Consider the following 21,882-nt stretch of genomic DNA (forward strand, 5'->3'; position numbering starts at 1 on the left):
TGCTGGCATGTGCCAGATGACTGTAGGTAGTTTAGCACTAAACTGTTATTTTTTTAGAGTAATCCTTGCTACATCAAAACTAATTGCAATCAGCAGAGCAACATAAGAATGTGCAAGGGGTTAGATTTTACCTGAGAGGCCAAAGACTGGCTCAGACAAAAAACCAAGAGGGATGAAACTTCTGTAATATACAAAATATTACCTGAATTTACACATCCACCAGCACATCTGTCCCTGCCCACCTCACAGGGGGGTCAGGGATCCCACTGCATGGTCATTAATGCCCATGAGTGACAAAGTGAGGTTTGGACACCTCACTTTGAACCATCACTACCCACTAGAACATAATCTTCACTTTTGAATCACGGCATGCAAAAAAAGCCCCAACCAACCTTTTCATTTGACATAATTCCATTCAAATTCTAGATTAAAATGTATCCAATATCGAAATCTGATATCACAAAACTGTAAATTCCATTGACAAATCTTTTCCTCAAGACTGAGCACTCTCAGGAGATGATCAACTTTACTGACTATCCCCAATCCTCTCTTTTGATATATTAGAAAAGTAGAAGAAATGTGCAACTGTGGCATTTCAAATAAACAGCATCTGTGGACTAAGTTCATTCAAACCTTTGCACTTTTGACACTTAATTCTTAGACCTGTCCCTCTGCAACTTCTAGAAACTCAGTGTTACCACTATCTCTACAAAACTAAAATAAAGATAGTACAGGTGACCGCCAACAGAAATCTTGCTTAAAAATGTATTCACTTCATAACACAATCCAGCATCTAAACTCAAAGTGTTTCTTTGAAAACAAGAAGCCAAATAAGTTCAGCAGTAAAGGTAACATCCTTTAAAGTACAAAAAGTAAAATATTAGAAAAAGTAAATAATTTACTCTTTCCATTTTAAGTGGACTTAAAGCACAGGCAACAAACTTTTTAATGGATTGTTTCAGATGACCGTCTTGGTATTCCTCAGACTGGAATGATAAAGTTATTCTAGACTGCACTGAAAAGTGTTTTGTAGGGTATGGAAGGAGTCACCGTCCACAAGCACAGAGAGCAGGAGCTCTGGAGCTCCTCCCCTCCTTACCTGTTCTGCACCATGCTCATGGCCATCCAGTCCGAGGGGTACACGTTCTTCCCAATGAGATCTTTGAACATGATGAACGTTTCCATCAAGAAGTCCTGGAACAACAAAACACAGTCAGGCTGGGGAACACACACTTGGAAGTGTTTCTGTGGGATTAAGGAGCCGAGATGGGGGGTTCCACTTTGCTCTCAGTGAAGTCGAGAGAAGAACTCCTGGTGATCTCAGTAAATAGGAGATTGGAGCTAAAGTCCTGTGGAACAGCAGTCTCAAGTTCCAAATGGAAGCTAAAACCCATTACTTTAAAGTCATCATAAAGGGCTTTTCAGAAAATAGAAGGCATAAATGAATGGAAATAAAAAGTTGTAGTACTTCTGATTAAAATTTGATATCTTTTATTAATTAGTCCCACTATGCATAAGAATGAATAGGCTTGAAAAATACTGGATTTTTTCATTTTTTACTCCATTTAGTCCATATTTAAAATTTCAGTTATGGCACCACTCTGACTTTAAGGAAGGAAGGAAAGTGATCAGTTCTTTACAAGTGCAGATATTGCGTCCGTGGACTAACAGTAGATGTAATCCAAACCTGTGCCACTACCCTGACTTACCTGACAGCTATAGCAGGAATGTAAAAGGACACACATAAAACCGTGGAAACCTTCTGGGACCATTAAATTATGGCAGAAACAATTTCAATAAAAGGATGCACTACAAGAATAGGGCATTTATTGCATTTAGCTTACGATGTTACTTGTACCAGGAGTTGACTCAATAGTGAAAATGGAAATGGATCATCGTGTGTGAAGTGTGGAGGGAATGGTCAATGAGTTGAGGATAAGTTTTGCTGTTTTTTCTTTTCCCCTTTCTCAAAAGAGTACAGCACAAAGATCCCATTACTTATTCTGGATCATTACATCACCACCTCGGTGCCAGGATCAACAGAGAAATTTGTGTCTTTCCAGATTTCTGATTACGGTGTTGTCCAGTGCCACCATTAGAAGAGGGAGGCAGTGCAATAACACAGAGGCAAAAAAATGTACAGCAACAGAATTCATTCTAGGAAGAATCAGACAAGAAACTCAAAAAAAAAAAGCCAACCCTACTGATTATTCACAGGAAATCAAATGCTGTAGCTATCAACTTAGTACTCACCACTAGTTCTGAACTTGTCTGGAAAGTTTCAATGTACACTGAATAATGCTGGTCACTCATCTGGTTGAGGATCGCTGTCATGCACGCCACAAAATGACTCTGAAAGCAAACCAGGCAGAATCAACACATGTGGATTACTGAAGATATTGGATTGTACTCTTTCTAAAGTCAAAGCATGTGAAACGCCTGAAAAATCCCTTTATGTATGTAAAAATAAATAATATTCAAGCTTTTGCAAGCCCAGATGAAAGAAACAAACTAAGAACTCCAAAAGGATTATTCCAAAGCTGCCTTGCCAGGGGACAGGCTCTTGTGAGAAAGCTGCATCATTAATGAGACACCACATGGAAACATACATTGTCAAGAAAACTTCTTATATAAAATATAACTCACTATCACCTTAAGACTCCTAAAAGGCATATGATGTCCCCTAGGATTCTTCTATTAGGAACTAATGGGAAGAAAATATGTTATAATGAAAAAAATTCTAATAATTCTATTATTCACAGGAAGAAATAGTGCAAGAAATGCTATTTTTTATGTTCTGCAGGTGTATAAAAGCTATTAGAGAAGTCTCAAACTTCTTTTGAACATGATGACCTTCACATCTCAAAACTTCTTTCAAACTTCCTCAAAAGGAAGTATTTAGTCAATTCCTAAAGTCAAGATGCTGAAAGATACAGTGAAAGCTCAGGGCTGGAAATCATGTAAGTTACTGAAAGTCACAAAGGCCTTTCTTTCCCAAGCAATAATAATGAGTTTAATAATTTGCACTTTTCCTTTAAGACTGTGAAGATTCCTCCTTACTGATTCCTTTTAATTTGCTGAAGTTTTAATTCTTGGCTTAAAACCAAGCCTGCTTTCAATGATTTCATTTTAACAACAAAATTGCTGAGCACGCAGGATCATTTTCTGGATGTCCCTGAATCCTTTCAGTGCCCTGGCCCGGGGCTGCCCGGAGGTGCCGCTCGGATGCTCGGTGCCACTCGGGCTCGCTGTGTCCCATCAGAGTGGCACCCAACCATTTTGTCCCCGTTCCGGAGCAGAACAGTCCCTGCTCAGCTCTGCCTGTGACCACTAGAGGTCTTGTGCTTCCCTCCAAGGCTGCTCTCCGGTTCGTGCTGCTGGGCTTTATTTATTTATTCCTACGCGAGCAGACCCAGCACACCTCTTGCATACAAAGAGTGAAATTACAACCTAAAGGACCTATCGTACCTTCTTTTGGAGTAACCTTAGTGCTAGTGAGAGCCTTGCCTACTTTTTAAGGCTAAGAAGACTCATTTTCTGCAGGTAAACCAAAAGCTTTCAGGTAAGAAATCGTGTGTTCTCGGGTACTGATGCTCTTCTAAAAGAAATGCTGGATTTCCTGCAGTAGTACTTCACTTTAACAGTTCTGGAGCAGACAAATCTTTGCTGGGGTGTTAAATGCATAGCTGAAGGGAATAATGAACTGCAAAGGATTCGGTACTGAAATTGTGTGGGGGTTTTCTTCTCATGTCTCGATTTTGAAAAAAGATTACTGGCAGAAGTTAGAGAATTGACACGAAAAGCAGCTCGTATTTTTAGCAGTTAAGCATTCACCAGTGAATGTCTTTCTAGACTCAAGTTAAATAATCACTGCTTGAAATAAGCACCATTTCTTCACAAGCATTGTATAGACGTATTATAATGCTTAAGGGCAAAAAGACTTTAAGGAGGTTATTTCTTTTGTTAAAACCAACTTCAAAAAATGTGCCTAGCTATGTCTGTATGTGTGTAGTACAGCACAAATGCCTTAGTGACTGGGTATGGTGATTTTAAATTTAACAGATGATATGCCTTGAAAAGAGCCATAAGCAAAGGTCTTGCTGGCTAGGACCTCACATTAAATCTGTCAAATTCACATCAGGTGGACTGAATGATAATAAAAAAGGTGTCAGTAAAGATGGTTTGCTGCAAAAACTTCCTCCATCCTTTCCATGTAACTGTAAAGCAGGGAAATACGAATACAGTTTGATCTTTAATAATTTTCTTGCCAGCAATCCCAACTATCAGAAATCATCTGCTAGCATCTTTATAGGTTTAAAGCTTGCCCCTCCCTCCTAATCCCCAAATGGCAGCAATAAGTATTCGCTTCTCAGAGGCAGCCCCAGATCTCTGAAGTGCCCCTGCACCCCCAGCACTGCCACTCGCCCTGGCAGAACTGAAAGGTAACTCAGGGCTCTCCACAGCTGTGCTCAAACCTGCAAACACCTCTCTGCATTCGCTGAAATTCTCCTCCGGGGTTTAAGTGCCTCTTACTGGAGTGTGCAAAGAGCACAAACTGCCTGTGAACAGTAAGTTCTGCACAAAACCAGCTCTTGTGCCTGGCCACAGCCTGTGTGTCCACAGGATGGGCAGAAGAAATTCAGAATCACAAAATAATCTATTAAAAAACTGATTTCATTAAGTCAAACGTCGTACATAGGGATTGAATAGATAGAATAGGTTAGAATAGAATAGGATAGAAAAGGTTGTAGCAGACAAGGTGACGTTCAGGTAGAATCCTAGCAAATCATTTTAGCTGTGCTCAAGTTGTTAGGATTTAGCCTGTGAATTACAGCAGAAAACATTGATTAGAACTAGGTCAAATGTATAAAAAATAAATGTATCAAAGTAAACACTTTAATGCTGAGACAATATGAACAGAAAAAAAACCCAGAAACAATTCTGCATGACTGCAATAAAATATGCATGCTCTAATAATATATTTCCCAACTTCAATATATTCATTTCCTTATGAACACAAAAGAACCCAAAACAGAAACAGCAGTGAATTCTATTTTTTTTAAATTATCCAATTTTCAGACAGACTTTAAAAAATGTGTAAAGAAATAGGGCAATTAATAGTATGAACGCTGCACTGCTGTAAGGAGAAGGAACACGAGTAAATAGGTGTCAAGTGAAAATGAAACAGAGGAAGAAATGTCCAGGAAACCTTCAAATTCTCTGTCCACTTAAAATCCCCCATAATTAATGCTATATATAGATGAAATAAAGTGCTGGCTTTAGTATAAACACTGCAAGGTAGTGGGTAAGGGGAAAGAGATGTTGTTTCATTTGAGTATATACAAAGTACACCAAAAGGAATTGCAGACTTATTCTGTAAAACAAACAGGGCTTCCTAAGGTCAAGCAGGAAGATGTGGAATCTCTTGCACTGCTGAAAAAGTGCAGATTAGCTGTGGATGCAACATGAACAGGAAAAGAAACAGCTGAGGAACATCAGGATCATATGAGTAAGATGACAAACTTCAACACCTAGCAACTGAAGCCCAGCACACTTTATAATAGCAGATGGTGACAGGTTGCCTTAGTAACTTCAAATAGAGCAGCAGCACAAGGATGAGGCAAATGCACTGGAAAAACAACAGAAATAACATGGAATGAAGCTACATTTTGATCTAATCTAGTAGAAGGGTTTCAGTGGCTGCAGGGTAGGCAATCCTCATGCAGATGCACTTCTGGAAGGACTCAGGGGGATATTTATTTAATGTAGGCGCTTAAGTAGCATTTACCCTCATTAATAGAGCACTTTACCAACACAGAGCCTGAGTGTAAGCACAAAACCACACGGACATGCTCATTTTGCTCACCCTCACAAGCAGGGGGAGGTAAGGGGGCTCTGCACCAGCCTCACAACCTGTGACCCCACACTGATGGTTCATGTTTGATTAACACATGGCTTTCTGTACGGGGCAAAGAAACTTACTCAAACAACCCAGCATTCTTGTGGTGGTTGCAGCAATCATAGATTAGGTTTAATTCTGAACTCCCTTTTAGGATAAGTCAGAAGTTTCAAAATTCATTGCATGTTAGAAAGAGTAATTGTAAAAATAATGCACATAAAGAGAGTGGCCAAAAATTTCATTGGGCCAGAGTTCTGTTTTGATTGGTTTTTTTTTGTTTTGTTTTGTTTTGGTTTTTTTTGTTCAGAAATAAGTACAAACATTTTTCTGGAGGAAAAGTGAGAAATATTTCATCTTGAGTGCAATTAAAGAAAAACTAATCAATCACCTATTTTAATCAAGTGTTAAAAATCATCAATATTTGTGTTGTACCACAAGTCTGTTATTGAGAATGTCTCCAAAAATACTGTCTTCACAGAATCATTGAGTCATCACAGCTGTTCCTTGTCATGAGCTAAAGAGCAACATGAAAACAAGTATGGAAGATGCTCAGTGATGCCACAAAGAACTACAGTAACTTGAAGCCAAAGTTCCTCAGAAAACCCCATTAAACTTTGAGAACTGTGGCATATGTAGAAGCTGAGACAAACATCTTGATCATATTATGCAAATACTAAACAATACCAGTCTGAAAGGAAAAATAAGCAGAATTTCAAGTGAATTGCTAATGCAGTAGTTCTGTTTCTCTCCAGAAATAGATGTCCCTGCCAATGCATGTGCAGTCCTAAAATGTGTTTCGAGCTGGAAAGGCACAAATACATAAACATTAGGACAGGCTGCTATGCAACAACCTCGAGTATCCATCACGTGTGGAATGGAGAATAGTTCCCAATCCATACAGACTTGGAGCCTGCCAATGAGCACGTGGTGCTAATAATTCACTTACAGTAACATTCATCTACTCTTAGTTCTTAATTTTCCATTTTTATGTTCATTGGTTCTGTCTCCTTGTGTTTTATAGCTGACTGAACAGCATCCTGCTTCTGCATCTCACTGACAGCCTTGCATTTCTGACTGAAAACATGCTGGGCTGTTTCAGCTTGTTCTACCGTTTCCTTTATATCCACAAGACTTAGCTAAAAGGATGCACAACTATAAAAGTAACAGAATACCAGGAAGAATAGTACAGAACAATTTTGTAACACAAGGAGAGAGTAACTGCAGCTGCTCTGTGTGATTTTAAGACATGTTACAAGTTAGACAAACACAACAATTTCAGTATTATTTCATTCAAGACTTTTCCATACATTGAGAAAAGCAATAAAATAATGGTTCATGGTAGGACATAAAAATAGCTTGACTTTCATGGAGTATGTCCTTTACCATCTTTGTTTTTTTAAATACAGAAGTATTTTTAATGTTGTAATGATTTTCCAGCAATACTCCAAAAAGGAAGATTTTTCATTCTCTACAATGTTTTTTCTGCTGCTGGGTTTTGTTGTTTGGCTGGTTTTGTGCCATAAATCCTCTCCAGAATTTCTGCTACTGTCTCTGGTTGATATGAACACTCCACTGTAATTGATTTAACTTCTGCTGAAGTCTGTGTTCAAACACAGTTGTGTAATTTACTACTTTTCCTGTAATATTAACTTTATGTTCATCTTCAAAGCATATTTACAAATAAATTATGAATAACAATAACCAATGAGGTCAGAAGGCACTGAGTTGAGCTCAGCTGGTCAGAGCATGGTGCTAATAATGCCCAGGTTGTGGGTTTAATACCTCTATGGGCCATTCCCTAAAGAGTGGAACCCAATGACCCCTGTGAGTCCCTTCCAGCCCAGAATATTCTGTGATTCTTCTGTGGTGCTGTGATCTGGAATGAGCAATCATTGCTTGGAAACTGAACTAGTCCAGAGCACAGTTATCAAAGAAAAAAAAAAAAAAGGGCTGTTTCACCTCCTCACTTAAGCACTGCTGCCACACTCCTGACCTCAGCTCTGCTCTAGCAGATGAAATTTCCCATCCTTTGCCTGCAGGGGTCTGTGCAGCTTTCCCCTCCTCCTCTGCATCCCCACAGTCTCCTGAGCCTGGTCCTGCAGGCCAGAAGGACCTTCCTGCCCTGGTACATGAGATGTGCACTGAGACACCCCAGTGTCCTGGGGCTCTCAGGCTGCTCATTTCCCTGGTTTCTTATTCCCAGTGCTGCTGCATTGCCCTGACGGTGCTAAAGCAGGTGGGCAGCCAAGCAGGCAGAGCGTGGCTGGTCCTGCCCAGTGTCCCAGCGCACTCATTCCCAGTTAGAGATGATGACAAACAGTGGAACTACACACCAAGCACAGGCAAGGACTCAGAATACAAATACCAGCCATGGGTTATTTACTGTACAAAGATTGGCCAATCTCTTCCATCTGAAAAGACTGGAAAGCAGCTTGGGAACTTGCAGGAGGTGACAGAGGGGCTGGGGGAAGGGTTCCCTGCCCTGAGGTGCAAAATATAACAGCAGCAACCAACCCAGCCAGGGCTGCAACAGGAGACTGCAGAGCAGAACAGAGCAGCTGCAAGGGAGAGCAACCCCGGGGTCAAAAAGATCAGAAGCGAGCAATCCAAGCTCTTCAAAGTGCAGCAGCATCTTTTATTGCTAAGCCATGTACTTTAAATTTACACAATGTGAAGACGAATGTCTTGGATGATGATTCACTTCCTTAAAATGAAACAGAGCCATCTCCTGTATTCCCAGAACTATATCACTCTATTTGATTTTGTTCTTTTTCAGCTGCACTTATTGAAGACAGAAAAATTAAATTAAATTTCAACTACTTGATCAGAGATGAGACTAATAAAATATATTTGTAAATGGCTAAAACAAAGCTTTAGGACAATTGTTCAGCTTAAACCTGTTGAAAGTCATTTCACTCCAGAAACTTCTTTCTTTACTTTTAAATTGATCTTATGGAGAAAATAGGGCCCAATAAAAATAATATTTTCCAATAAATTACATCCATTACACTAACCAATCTACCCACAGTGTTTGCTTAGGATTGATTAATAGCAACCAGCAAATACTAGAACAGTTTCAATTTGCATCTGAAATACTTTTCATATTTAAATGATAGCCAGTAGGGGCTTTTAGTAAGTTTTTTAATTGTTTTGTAATAGTGGGCTCCACTTTTAAGCTTGAAAAAAATCTTGGAGTCTCGTTAGCAAAATAATGGGCAAAACTAAAAATTTCATAGCAAAACCCAAAATCTTTCTAAAGAGAGCTTTTCATACTGAATCTTGGGTAAGTTGCTTAATGGAAAGAATAGGGAATTCTCCTTGAAAGAAAATGCTGTGGAAACATATGTATAAAGAAGAAAGGATAAAACTCCAAGAATTACAGAATGTCCTGCCAATGGACACAATCTACAATCCACAACCTACAGCCAATTATGCATCCTCCTCAGGTGTGGGTCTCTTCAAGGCATGTCACTTATGTCCCAGTTGGTTGAATTTCAATTTTAATGTAAAGTAAACAGAGAATCTTGATACTCTAATAATATACAGATAGAAGTTTCCCTAAGTCAGGGATTATTTTAGCTCTTGTTTTTTCTTCCATTTTTTTTTTTAATGAGAAAAAGGAAAATTAATCAAAAGCCCATAAAAGGTAAGAATTCCAGAGTGCCCTGGCTTAGGCTCCATCAGGGGTGTGACTGTCCCTTGCTTGCTCAGTCACTGCAATCCAGGAGCCTCTGAATCCTAAAACCACAATGGGACAAAACTGAACTCCTGTTCTTGGCTGTTTGTAAAATGCACCAGGATGGTAAAAGCCAGCACCTCTTCTCCCCTGGCATTAAACCCCTCTGACATAAAATTATATCTTTATTCTGAAATTAAAATTGCTCCCTAAAAAACCCCAAACATAAACCATCCTCAGAAAAATGGGTGAGCATTGATGTAACAGCACTGTGTTACAACTGGTCTTCCCAAACACAAACTGGGCTTCAAACAATTTTCAACAATTTCCCAAACATGATTATCAAATATTTTGTGGTGCCATGTCATCTGACCATCTGAACTCCTTCTGAGGATGATGACTGTGTGCCAGAAGGACACTTCTTTGTGTTGCTTTACTGCCAAAATAGTCAAGGCTACTTGCGGAGATTTATTTTTCCTCATCTCTAAGCAAGGATTTCATTCAAATACATTGCCTTGCTAAGAAGCCAGGGTACCAACACCTCCTCCTGGACAGAGCAAACAGAACTAATGAGTGTAGATACATGTCAGGGAATTGCAATCCTTACAGGAAACAAACAAAAAGCAGAATCACATGCATATAAAAGCAAACTTGATCAATGAGAGTGCCAGAGAAATATAATCTGTTATGCCTCTGATATTCAGAGTTTGCATCACCTGAGCAGTCTTATAGCCTCTTATTTTTATGATTAGTCACTGCAATCCAGAGTGTGTGGGAGCATCAGTACATATCTAACAACACAGGGAAAAGGTGATGATTAGAACCATTACAACCTACACCTCCACTGTATTTTCCATATTAACGCCATTGGGTTTAATAGCAGCTTCAGGACTGTGCTACTGAAGCTGTTCAGAAAAGCTTCTTAGATCATGGTTGGTAGTGTCATCTTTGTTCTAGTCCTCCCCTGAAGTGCCACCAAAGGACCTGTTGTGAAGCAGGTTGTTTTCTGTCCTTTTAGTTCTAGAGAGCTGAGGGACAGAACAAGCATTTGGTCGATGCTGTACCATCACATAGCCAAAAGGACTTCCAAGATACTTGAAGAGAGATCTCATATCTTGACAACATCCTTATGGTAGGTGTCATAAACAAATTGTTCTCCCATATTAGTTAACATGAAGTCAACATCCATTGAGCTGGATGTTCCATTACAGCTTCCTAGAGCTGGATCTTGTGATCTATTGCGTGGTTCCTGGTCAAGGACTCTCCAAACTATGGCTGCAACATTATCCTATTAAGGCAAGAGTCTGGGAAGCTGGAGGGACTGGAATCAAATTTGCCATTTAGATTATCAGTTTTCAAGGCATGTTCATTTAGAAGAAAAAAAAAATGTAACTTGTTCTGCTTTGTTTTAAAGGAAGTTGCTAATATTTTAAGTCTTAAAACAAGATTTCCTAGGCTGCAGAGCTTAGTGTCAGGAATCCAGTAATGGAGAGTATTATTTTCTTAAGTATTTCCCTTAAAATAAAGATGTCTTTCTTATATTTATAAAATATGAAAATAAAGCATTTACTACTAGATCAAGGCCATTTGTCTTTTTTGAAATGGCACTGTAGTCACATAAGGTAAAAGTGTCTTTTATTTGATCTCGTCTTTGTACAAGGTCTTGACCTCCAAGACTGTTAAATACAACAAACATTAAAATATTTTAGTAATACTTAGCAAATAATTGCAAATAATTTATATATATTAAAAAGACATCAAATTATATATATTAAAAAAAAGGTTACAACCGAATAAGAGGAGAACTAATATTGTTTATAAGTTGATTCTGAATGAACAAGGCAGTAGAGGAGGAGGGAATTTGAAACACGGGAGCAGTAGTGGAGCTCCCTTAGCCCTTCCAGATTATGACAAAATTCTGCCTGCCTGTGCTGCAATTAGAGAGCTCCAGGACATTAGGTCGGCCCTAGCAGGTTGTGCAGCTCAAGGCACAGATGCTCTGGAAGAACAGAGCATCCAAGCATGAAAACAGGAAACCAGTAATATGGTCCCAGGGATTTGGGAGAAGACAGAAAAAGGAACTTGCACTCTGCTGATTTGAAGAGCATCATCCAGGATTTCACAGCAGTGTGTGGGGAGCAGGCTCTTTGGTGGCAAGGAAACTGAGGAATGTAAATGTGCAGGATGTGGGCATGGGTAGCCCTTGTTCAGCTGATTTCCCTGCTGCTGTCTCCAAGCCCTGCATCAGTGTGTCCCCACAGTTCTGGGCACAGCAGTGTTCCCAGACAGGCTAACGGGGAAACAGGCTGATGTGCAAACCTGTGGGATACCCTGGGGACATGCAAAGGGCACCAAAATAAGCCTTGTTAGTCTGCTAACAAAATCTTAATTATAGCAGCAGAAATAGCTCTGAGAATGCTGTGATTTTCTGGAAGCTCTTCACAAAACAAGTAACACCAGGATTACAAACATCTCTATCAACATATGAAATTCATTTTTTTAAAAAAAGGAAAGGGTGCTCCCACTGAATTAGGTCGATTCCTATTACACAAGGATACACATGCCCTCAGGCTGCCAGTTAGACATTCCTGCCTCATAACTCTTTTTCTGGACTTAGGGGAATAACAAAGCAATTTTGACAGATTACACATGGCAACATTTTTGTGGGTCCTAGCAATTTTTAAAGGTGTTTAGTTGTTAGTTTGGTTTTGTTGTTGTTGTTTTTTTTATTTTATTTTACAAGACAAAACAAACCTACCAACAAAAAACTGAAACACACACCTGATTTTATGCAGCTAACACATTATATAATGACCCTAACACAAGCCTCTCTAACAGCTTCTGGGTTGTCTGCCTGGCTCAGCTTTGTGGTAAGGTACTAATTTGGTTTCTTCTTCAACTTTTTCTGGAAAACATGGGAAAAACTGCATGTCCAGTCATGTCTGAAGTGAGACACAACCACACCTACTTGCTTCATGCTTTACTTGCCTTCTTAATAACACAGGTTTACATTGCAGTATTTTGCTTGAATAACACTGCTACTTACCCAAATTAAACCTGAAGAGACCTTTTACAGTGAAATTATTCTTTAAAAGAAAAAACACTACAGTTTTCTGAAAATAACCTCGTTGCAGGGCCATTAAGGCAACACAGTGCTCATGTGGAATAATGAAGGAAGGAAGGAACTTCGATAAAATTGCTGATATTTCACTAACAGGCCCCGGGAGATGATCCCAGGGATACAAAAAAGAAGAAAGGTCATCTTTGTTCCTGAGACAGGGCAGGCCATATTCCATGTTATGTAACTACTTCAGAGACTCTATCATCTCTACTTGGAGAAGAAAAGAGCAATCATGTAAAATACTCAATTATTTGGGCCATTCTGCATTCTTATGCTTAGAAGAGGATCAGAAAGTACAGGGAAAGTGACTTTAAGCAAATATTCATCTGCTTATGCAATTAACTTACATATTACTTTCAAAGGACTTCACATAGTCCAAAACATATGAGGAACTGAAGTTTCTGTTAATTTGTACAGAATGTCTTCTTTCTCCTGTCTTCTTTGAAATTAATTGCCCTCACTGGTGGAAAAATAATTTGAGCATACAAAAATTTATTGAAGATACTTATTTCCATGCAGCCTTTTAGTTAGGCTTATTGCAGTTCCCAAATAGAACTTTTGGACTTCTTCAAACTGCCAGCCTCAGTAAAGACTGAATAACAAAAACCCCAACCCTGAGTGATGAGCAGGTGCCACACAGCTCAGGACACTGCAGATTTATTGGGCAAATCATCAATTATTAACTTCTCTGACTATCTAAGGATAACTTTGTAAGCTAAAAATAAAATTTGAATTTATACAAGATATAAAATCAGTTATAAGGTACCAATATTGAGAAATATCTGAAATGGGAAAGGCAAGGAAACAAAGAGGATTTTGTTTTGCCCTTGACATCACTGGGACATGAGCTTGTGTTGCCCAGAGAAGCTGTTCATTTCTCCAGCAAGGTTCAGAGCCCTTGGAGTGTCCAGAGATGTTCATCTTCCCCTTAGTGAGTAGGTCATCAAAGGGTCACCTCCCTCCCTCTGTGGTGCCATCTTAGAAACTCAATAAGGTGAAGCATCACCTTTCCTAAGAGGAGAGTGAAATGTTTATCTACACTTTGTGATTTATTTTTGTAAACCATGATTGCACCTTTGCTCTTTGGACATGTTCCAGGACAGACCAGACACAAGATCCATGATTCTAAATGTGCCCAGCAGGACAGAAATATATCTATGGGATACTTTAATGCATTACCAGATCACTCTCTTTTCACATCTCAACACAAAATAAAGTGTCATCATCTCACTTTTTCTGCCATGGGATTGAATTCCTTTTAAATGTAAGTATTATCTCACTACATGCAGCAGTTCCTCCTCCTAAGACCCCACAGTTTCACAGAATTTCCTTCATCCTCTGTTTCTAAAGGAGGTCTGCTCTGTGCCAAAGACCCCCAGCTACTGAATCTCAGCCCTTAACTGGGGGTGTTGTGGCTTCTCCAGCCTCAAACTGCAGAGTCTCTACATGGAGAATGTAGGGATTTAAGAAATTATTTACATTGATATTTCTTGGATATTAAGAAATAAAAAATATTATCAATATTAAGAGCTGACTACAGAGAAACAAGTAGTTACAAGGTTGACAGAAAACCTGTAAATTTATCCTTTTAGTTTTAAGGTTTTTTAAGATGTCACCTAAGCCCTTCAGTCATCAGGGGCATTTCAGTTCTAGCCAAGTGTCTGTTTGTAACTCAGACTATTTCCAACTTCATGAGAAACTGTACAAGCTTTGGATAAAGAAGAAGCACACATTTTCTTTTAAATATCAGGAGAAAAAGTTGCTTGGCATTTTTTTGAATATTCCATCTTCCAGCATTCTTCAGTACCTGCTAGTACTGAGACAATTTTAGCTTTCATAATCTCCCCAAGCCAGCAGTAACCACCAAAAAAAAAGTAAAAATAAAAGAACATTATTTGAATAAAGTGTGAAGAACAAATTAGCCAGTTGTTTGCCTTATCCCAGTGGGACAAGTTTTGACTGAATTTTTATTCTATTGCTTTGAAGAAAATCCAGTATCTAGCCGTAAATATTTTAATAATATAAAATAATGCTACACATGGCAATAATGCTATAATTTAGAATGGGTGTCTCTGTCAAAGCATGAGTGCAGAGAAACTTTCATTTTCCTGGTGCCCCTTATGTGGGGAGTGGTGCCAAGCTTGGAGAGCAATTGTAAAGCTACATTATTTTTCAGGCTATAAATAATTAACTGAAGTGGGATTCTTTCAAATCCTCTCCTCACAAAAAGCAAGGCTTTTCAAAGGCAAGTTCTCTCCACCTTTAGAAAAGGTAGTCAGGCAATAATGATGCTACAATTCAAAAATAAAGGCACCTGCCCTGCATAATAACAATCTGTGCACCTCTCAAACAACATTAAGCTGCAGACTGTTTAAATATAGAGGGCAGAAGTGGTGTATGAATTGACAGAATAAAATCACAGAGAATTATGGATAAGTTGGTGAAGCAGACTTGAAACACAACTCCAAAAACTACCTATACAATGCTCATAAAAGAGAATAAACCTGCTGCCTTTCTCATGGATTTAGAGAGAAGTACTGCACAACAGAGCAGACACAAGTAAAACACACCTGGATTGTTCCTTGCCATTATTCTATTGCAACATGAAGCTATGAGGTGTTAAATACACATGAAACCAAGAGTTGTGTTCTTACCAAATACTTCTAAGTCTTATAAATCTGAACTGTGAATTTCCTTAATGATGATATTATTCGCTATTGATGATATGAAACAGAACTAAAATTGGCAATTGCAAAGTCAGAAGAAGAGAACAAAGATTTATCATACAATTCTCCTTCATTTAATTGTAACCCCTCAAAAGACATGTGACTGAACTCTCCAACATCAGCAGGCTGGTGTGTTTTGATATAAAGTTACTTATAGCAGGGACTCAAAATAAACAGAGGTTTCTCTTGCTCTACTCCTCACTAATCCCCCTCCAGGATGGGTAATTCTGACTCCTGACAGGTTAAGGATAGAATGAAACAGAACCTATACAAGAACCCAAACTACCAACCTTATTGCCAATCATATCACAGCTCCATTTTGCAAACATTCCCAAGGAGATGTGCCAAGGCATCAGCCTGACTGAGCAGACTACACTGCAGGGTGATACAGCCTGAGAAAAGCTTCCTCTGGCACTGAAAACAGCCGTGGCCATAACTGAGCAGAGATTTTCTCAGAGGAGTCCCCAGCTCCTTGTATCCCAATCTCCATTTCTCCTCCACCTGTAGCTTTTTGTGCCAGAATTTGGGAGCCTGTGGGAAGTGTCAGTCTCTGCAGACAGCCTGCCAAAGCCAATAAGCACAATTCCAGTCTCTCCTGCACTTACTGTCAGCCAGTTGCTGCTAACCCACTCTGAGCTGCCCTAATTCTATTCCCCCACACCAAAAATATTTCTCAAAAGCGACATCTGGGAAGAGGCACAGCCAGGTGCATTCAGCTGAGTACACAAAATACACCTCTGGAGGATGAAATATCCAGTTACTCACATTCCTGATGTCATTCACTGCTCTGGAGGAACACAGGTAAAAACCCACAGGATGCAGTTATAAATTCCAAGCCTGTTACCATGATGAGAGCTGGCACAATGTTCCCACCCAGGTTCCAGTGCTTCCACAGGGAACAGAAATCATGGGACAATGGATTTCAGTGAGAGCTTGGCATGGTTTCTTCTCTCACTGCTTCCCCAAATACCCAGGTTTGTGACACAAGTGAGAGTAACAGTTGACTCCTTACATTTGCTGAAACTCCCACTTACTGAAGTAGCAAAAAAAGTTCTGGAGAGCCTAAAGAATCATAACTGAACACCCAGTGCTTACAAGGCTTCCCACACAGCTGCAGCACAGCAGACTGCTAAATACTTTTGGATGCAGCTTTGCCATGTCATTCTTGATCTGAAGTGATACATTTATTAGAAAAAAAAAACCCCAGAAACCAACTGAAAGCTAAGGGACTGCAGCAAGTACACTCAGAACTTGTTTTTTAGAATTAAATAAATACTGTAATGATGAAAACAACTCCAGTGTAGAAGTCATAGTCTTTAGCAAGCACTTTATACTGGTTTTAAATGGTATTTCTTGTAGCAGTGTCTCAACAGGAGAAAGGTGCTGGGCAGTGGCAATCTGTCACACAGAAACCATGAAAATGCAGCTTTTAAGTTTGCTACTTGGGAAAAATTAGTAAGTTTTGCTGTTCTAACAGGCACAGTCAATATAATTAACAACCAAAGAGAAAGTTCAAAAGGTCATTTTTATGAACTAATCTGTCTCTAACCAAATGCTGAGGCCTGCAAAGCAGCACAGGGTGCAAACCTGCCTTGCACAGGTTGCCTACATACAGCTCTGTTAACATTTTATTAAGCCTGAATATAAACCTACAATGTGTAAAATGCGTGCACACTTTGATACAAACATCAAGTACTTGGCAATATTTTTTCAACTGATAAGATTTATACAAGGAAGAGCACTGAAATTTTGTGCTGTGAACCAGCTATTTGGACACTTTCCAGCTCACCAGCCTGTCACATTGGATAACTTCCCTCTCCCTGTAGGCATTCAAGCAGTTCTTCAAGAGAAATTTCTCAGTTTTAAGTACACTCATCTTTGCAACCTAACACTGAAAAAAAAATCCAGCTTGTGTCTGTATATAAATATGTGACTGAAATGCTTCCTTCTAAAGTGAATAAAGAGTTGTATCTTACCTCCTGACACTAAACCTTGCATGAACAATTCCCAGCATATGCTCCAGAAGAAATACTGAGATAAAAATGTTTTCTAATCCATGAAGAATTTGTTTTTCCTGACAGAGCAAATGGAATCTATCATCTTTTCAAAGGAAAAGAACTTATATTTTTATTAAAGTAGAATAAAGGAATTTCAAGTACCGTGGTTCTGAAAGTTATTTCAGAAATAAGATCATCATGGTTTTATCTTAGTGCATCTTCAGCACTTCATGTGGAATGGCATTGCATCATCTCAATCAAATCATAGGCAAACCACACTCAATTTTCATCCCTAAAACTTGCTTAGCTAAGTCCATTTTCTGCTGCAGTAAATATCACAGCTTCTTCTCTACCCAGTCTCACCAACCTGAAGTAATTTTCAGATCTTGCTGTAAAATTAATCAGAGACAAAATCCTGTAATCTCTTCCATCACTGAAATGTTCCCTTTCTGAGGACAGGAACTTCCATCCTACCCTGTATTCCTTATCTCTGTTAGATCCTCTTTCCCAGCCACCTTGATCCCACCTGGAGGCTTACAAAACCCACCAGTAGGATTTATAAAAAAGTTCTTGCCTTCTTCAGTCCTTTTTGCTCAAGCAAAGTTCCTTCAGCATTACCAAAGCACTGCTGGAGGGGAAAACTGAGCACATCCAGGGACATCCAGAGAACTCCTCTGTGGCCATGCATACCAACAGAAACAGATATTCTGTGTGCTGCCCAATTAGAGTAAGAAATAGAAGAATATTACACTAGACAAGCTGTGCACTGGAGAAAACTCCAGGTACAAAACTATATTCCGCAAATTACTCCATCTCCTATAATAAACACATTTACTTTCATAAATAGCTTTGTGCTGCATTCTGTGGGACCCAAAGCAATAAAGACTCCTTGTTGTGATCAACAACAGGCCCCTGTACACAGAGGCCATTTAAAAATCTCTCTCAGCAGTTTCATCTTTCCTGTTCCCTGCCAGCTTTTCCTGTGTATCACAATAAGCTGCAAATTTGCACTTCTGGGGGACTGTTTCTACTTTATAGGCTCTGCATCTGTCACCCATTTTCATCTGAAAACATTGCCTTCAGAGGCCTCCTTGCATGCAGTTCCTCTGGAACTCTGAGCACATTTCCATCCATTTCCCTCTGCAAGAAAGAAGGACAGGAAAGAGGTAATTTTCAGCATCATCCAATTCCAATGGTTTCAAATCCATCTCCAGCCCTCTGTGCTAGCTGGTGATGTATGTTTCACTGCAGTCTCCAGGGATTTCAGAAGCATATCTAAACTTATCCTCAACATCTCTCATTATTTTGAGGGAAAAAACCCAACATGACTTTTATGCAAAGAAGAGTTAAATTAAGCAGCTTGGCCAACAGCTACTGCTGAAGTTTCTGATGGAGACAGAAAATGAAATGGAACAAAAGGAACATCCAAATCAACACAATTAAAGCCTTAATTCAGACTTGTTAACTAAAAATGGTGCATTTCAGATATTAGTGTTTTGTTTTGAAAACTGAACCTGCATAGAAGGAGAGCTCTGCAGTGCTCTGTTTGCAGCCACTGACAAGCACAGAGTTCACAGCAGCCCCCACAGGCAGCCTCTGATCTCAGCAACAGTTTAGGAATCCTGGAAAGATTTGCAACATGAAGGGAAAGTGAGAGTCACACACATTTCTTAGAACCTGAGAATCTCCCACCTAGAAAGCAGCTTATTATCAAACACTAGCCATAATTAAATACAGCAAGCTGCCTCTCTAAACTGAAAACGTCCATCAAATGTGCACCATGGAAAATCTGTTTTCTACAGGACAAACCACAAATCAAACATGACAGAAAACTGTCGAGTCTGAATAAATTATCTTACAGTTATTACAGCTGTCACCTATCACAGAATCAGAACAGTTTATGTTGGACAGCACCTTAAAAATCACCTTGTTCCAACACACTTCCATAGATTGAGTTGGGAAATTTAAAGTGTGGATGCTCAAAAATGGAAGGCAAATTACATTAATCACCTTCCTGTTGAAAGCCCCCACAAAATTTTACCTAGTTCCTTTATTTATTGAAAAAGTTCTGTTCAAACATTTAGTTTCAAGGAATATTGTTTTTAAAACATGCATAAGGGAAAAACAAAATTCTAAAATACGTCATACTTTTACTATAAGAAAAATATTTTTTTTTTGAACAAACTTGTCAAATGAAAAATCAAGGTGTGCAACCGCAGCTGGAAGAGTTTGAAAGCCATGTGAAATAAGTAAGTTTTGCCACAAACTGCAGAAAACCCCCAGAACCACCACTTACACACCTGCACTCTTCCAAAATCCCCACCGTCTGATGCTGCATGGGTTTTCATTCCATGCAATTCCCTGTAATCTCCATTTATCCTTACCACTGCACTTCTCTACCCACAGCTTCAGCCATTAAACTGAAATATGAACCAAAAAATACGTTTGACTCTCTTGAAGAAATTAAGAAGGCAGAGGCAGGAAAGGTGGAAGAGAAATTACATAGAAAAATATCGATGTCTTGTCAAACTTCCTCTGCCTGGCAGTCTGACTAAGCTGTGTGTGCATTTCTAAGCACTTAGACCCACAATCCCCAGAGGGGAAAAGCAGTTTTATTGCTGTTTGAGGGGGCAGGCTTTGCACCTGAGTGTTTTTTAGGTGTTCACTGGCTACACAGCCTGGGATACAATTTCAATGGAGCAAGGATAAGTTTACACTGAAGAGGAACTACCACCACTAAGAATTGTGTGTGCAAAGCATGCAGAGACCTTAAAAGTCAAGATTTTCTTTAACAGCACCAGCCAAGCCAAACAGAAAAAAAATGCAACATCAGTGAGATTCACATACTCAAGACATTGAAAAGAGGAGCATGAAATGTGCACCATTTAAAAATAACATCCAGCAGCTCATGGGGCACTTATCCAACAGGGGATGGAGGGACTGGAAAATCCCACGGAGTGCATGGAGCAGAGCAGCCAAGGCACAAGGCACTGCCTTGGGACTGTGGGCAGTGCCCAGGGAAGGGATGGGCAGGAAGAGGCTGCAGAGCTGGAGCCATGGGACGTTAAACCCCAGTAATTTTTTTCCTACTAAAACTGTTAGTATTAGTACAAGACATTAATTTAAAAATTGACTTAATTTTTTCTTTATGAGTGAAATAAATAAATAAATTGAAAGCATTTCTATGAAATGGATCCTTAGGATTTTTCCTACTTCAGTCAATGTCAAATAATGAGCAAAACAAGAACTTTAAATTGCTGTGTCAGGAAACAATGAAGAATTAGATTCTGGGCAAGAAAAAATTTACTTAAACTTAATAATTGGCAATGTTGAACTGATTTGTTAACTCAAGCACAGACACCTATAACTCACTGAAATTCACCAGTCTGGGTTTTCAATCCAAATATTTGAACATTCCTAGCTATGTATTTTTTTTTCCTTTCAGCTTGATTTAATATAAACAACAGCACCAAAATGTTCATTACAATTCATAGTAAACCCAGAGTATTGGATGACAAGGTAGCTAAAAATCAACAGAGTTAAAATAGCAATTTTCAAATTAAGAATGCAGGAACGTAGCTCAAATGCCTCTACAGCCAAAGGAGAGCTCTCATAAAACCCTTATGGGCTTTTTACTTTTATTTAAAACACAAAGGATTAGCTTTCTAAAGCTTCTTTCGGAATTTAATTGGGCAAGTATAACTTTTAAAGTAGTCCATCTGCCTGGAGCACAGCAGCTGTGATGGGGAGAATGCTGCTGCAATATTTGGATAAATTCTCAAACAAAACCGTTAAAAGTCTCTGGTAATTAGTGGGTGAAATGAGAACTCAGAACTTGGCACTGGAATGTTGTTTACTGGGATTCTAGATTCCACTGCACAACCAGCACAGAGATTCCCATGGCTTCATGAATATCACAAAAGTAAAATTTGGTATTAATACACATATTTATTTTCTCAATATATTATATGACATTTTCTGTCTGCAATGGAATAATCCAACACTCATTTTGTTCTAAAAATTTATAATAGAGTAATATCACACTATTACTTTGCTTAAATTATTTTACAGTGCCTAAGTGTTACATGATGCTGCATAACAGTTTGCTACATTCTGTGACAAGATCTTTCCCACTGCACCAATCTCCTCAATTCTTGTAAATTAAATATGGTAAAATCTGTGCAATTCTTATATAAAAGGTTCTGAGCTAATGGAAGTAGTAAGGCTAATGAAATGGCCAGTGAATTAACAGGGAACAGGATTACTAGTAAATTACCACTGTACTGGGAATTTAGCTGCAATCTTGTACTCAAATCTGAACACTTGAAAATGAATAACTAAAAAAAGAAAAAAAAAAAAATTGACTTTTTTTCAAACCTCAACTTTCCTCCAAATTGAGAACTCACATTTGTATTGTTCAGTTCTGGATATTGCGTCCATAACAGTATTTAGTGGCCATTCTC

At 38.9% G+C, this 21,882-nt stretch overlaps 1 protein-coding gene and 1 long non-coding RNA gene across 2 annotated transcripts in view; one reads left to right on the plus strand and one right to left on the minus strand.

The window, feature by feature from the left end:
• The window catches only part of DOCK2 (dedicator of cytokinesis 2), a 155,514-nt gene that overhangs the window by 55,725 nt on the left and 77,907 nt on the right, over positions 1 to 21,882 (minus strand). Inside the window, exons 28-29 of the mRNA XM_053991478.1 lie at positions 2,254 to 2,352; positions 1,100 to 1,194 (exon numbers count right to left, since the gene is read on the minus strand). Coding sequence (XP_053847453.1) covers positions 1,100 to 1,194; positions 2,254 to 2,352 — 194 coding nt within the window. The remainder of the gene's footprint in view (positions 1 to 1,099; positions 1,195 to 2,253; positions 2,353 to 21,882) is intronic.
• LOC128814818 (uncharacterized) lies at positions 3,434 to 10,934 on the plus strand. Its single transcript, XR_008439485.1, has 3 exons — positions 3,434 to 3,562; positions 10,594 to 10,707; positions 10,787 to 10,934. It is a non-coding gene; the product is annotated as an uncharacterized LOC128814818 (long non-coding RNA).

Source organism: Vidua macroura, chromosome 15 (assembly GCF_024509145.1).
Source record: "Vidua macroura isolate BioBank_ID:100142 chromosome 15, ASM2450914v1, whole genome shotgun sequence".
NCBI lineage: Eukaryota > Metazoa > Chordata > Aves > Passeriformes > Viduidae > Vidua > Vidua macroura.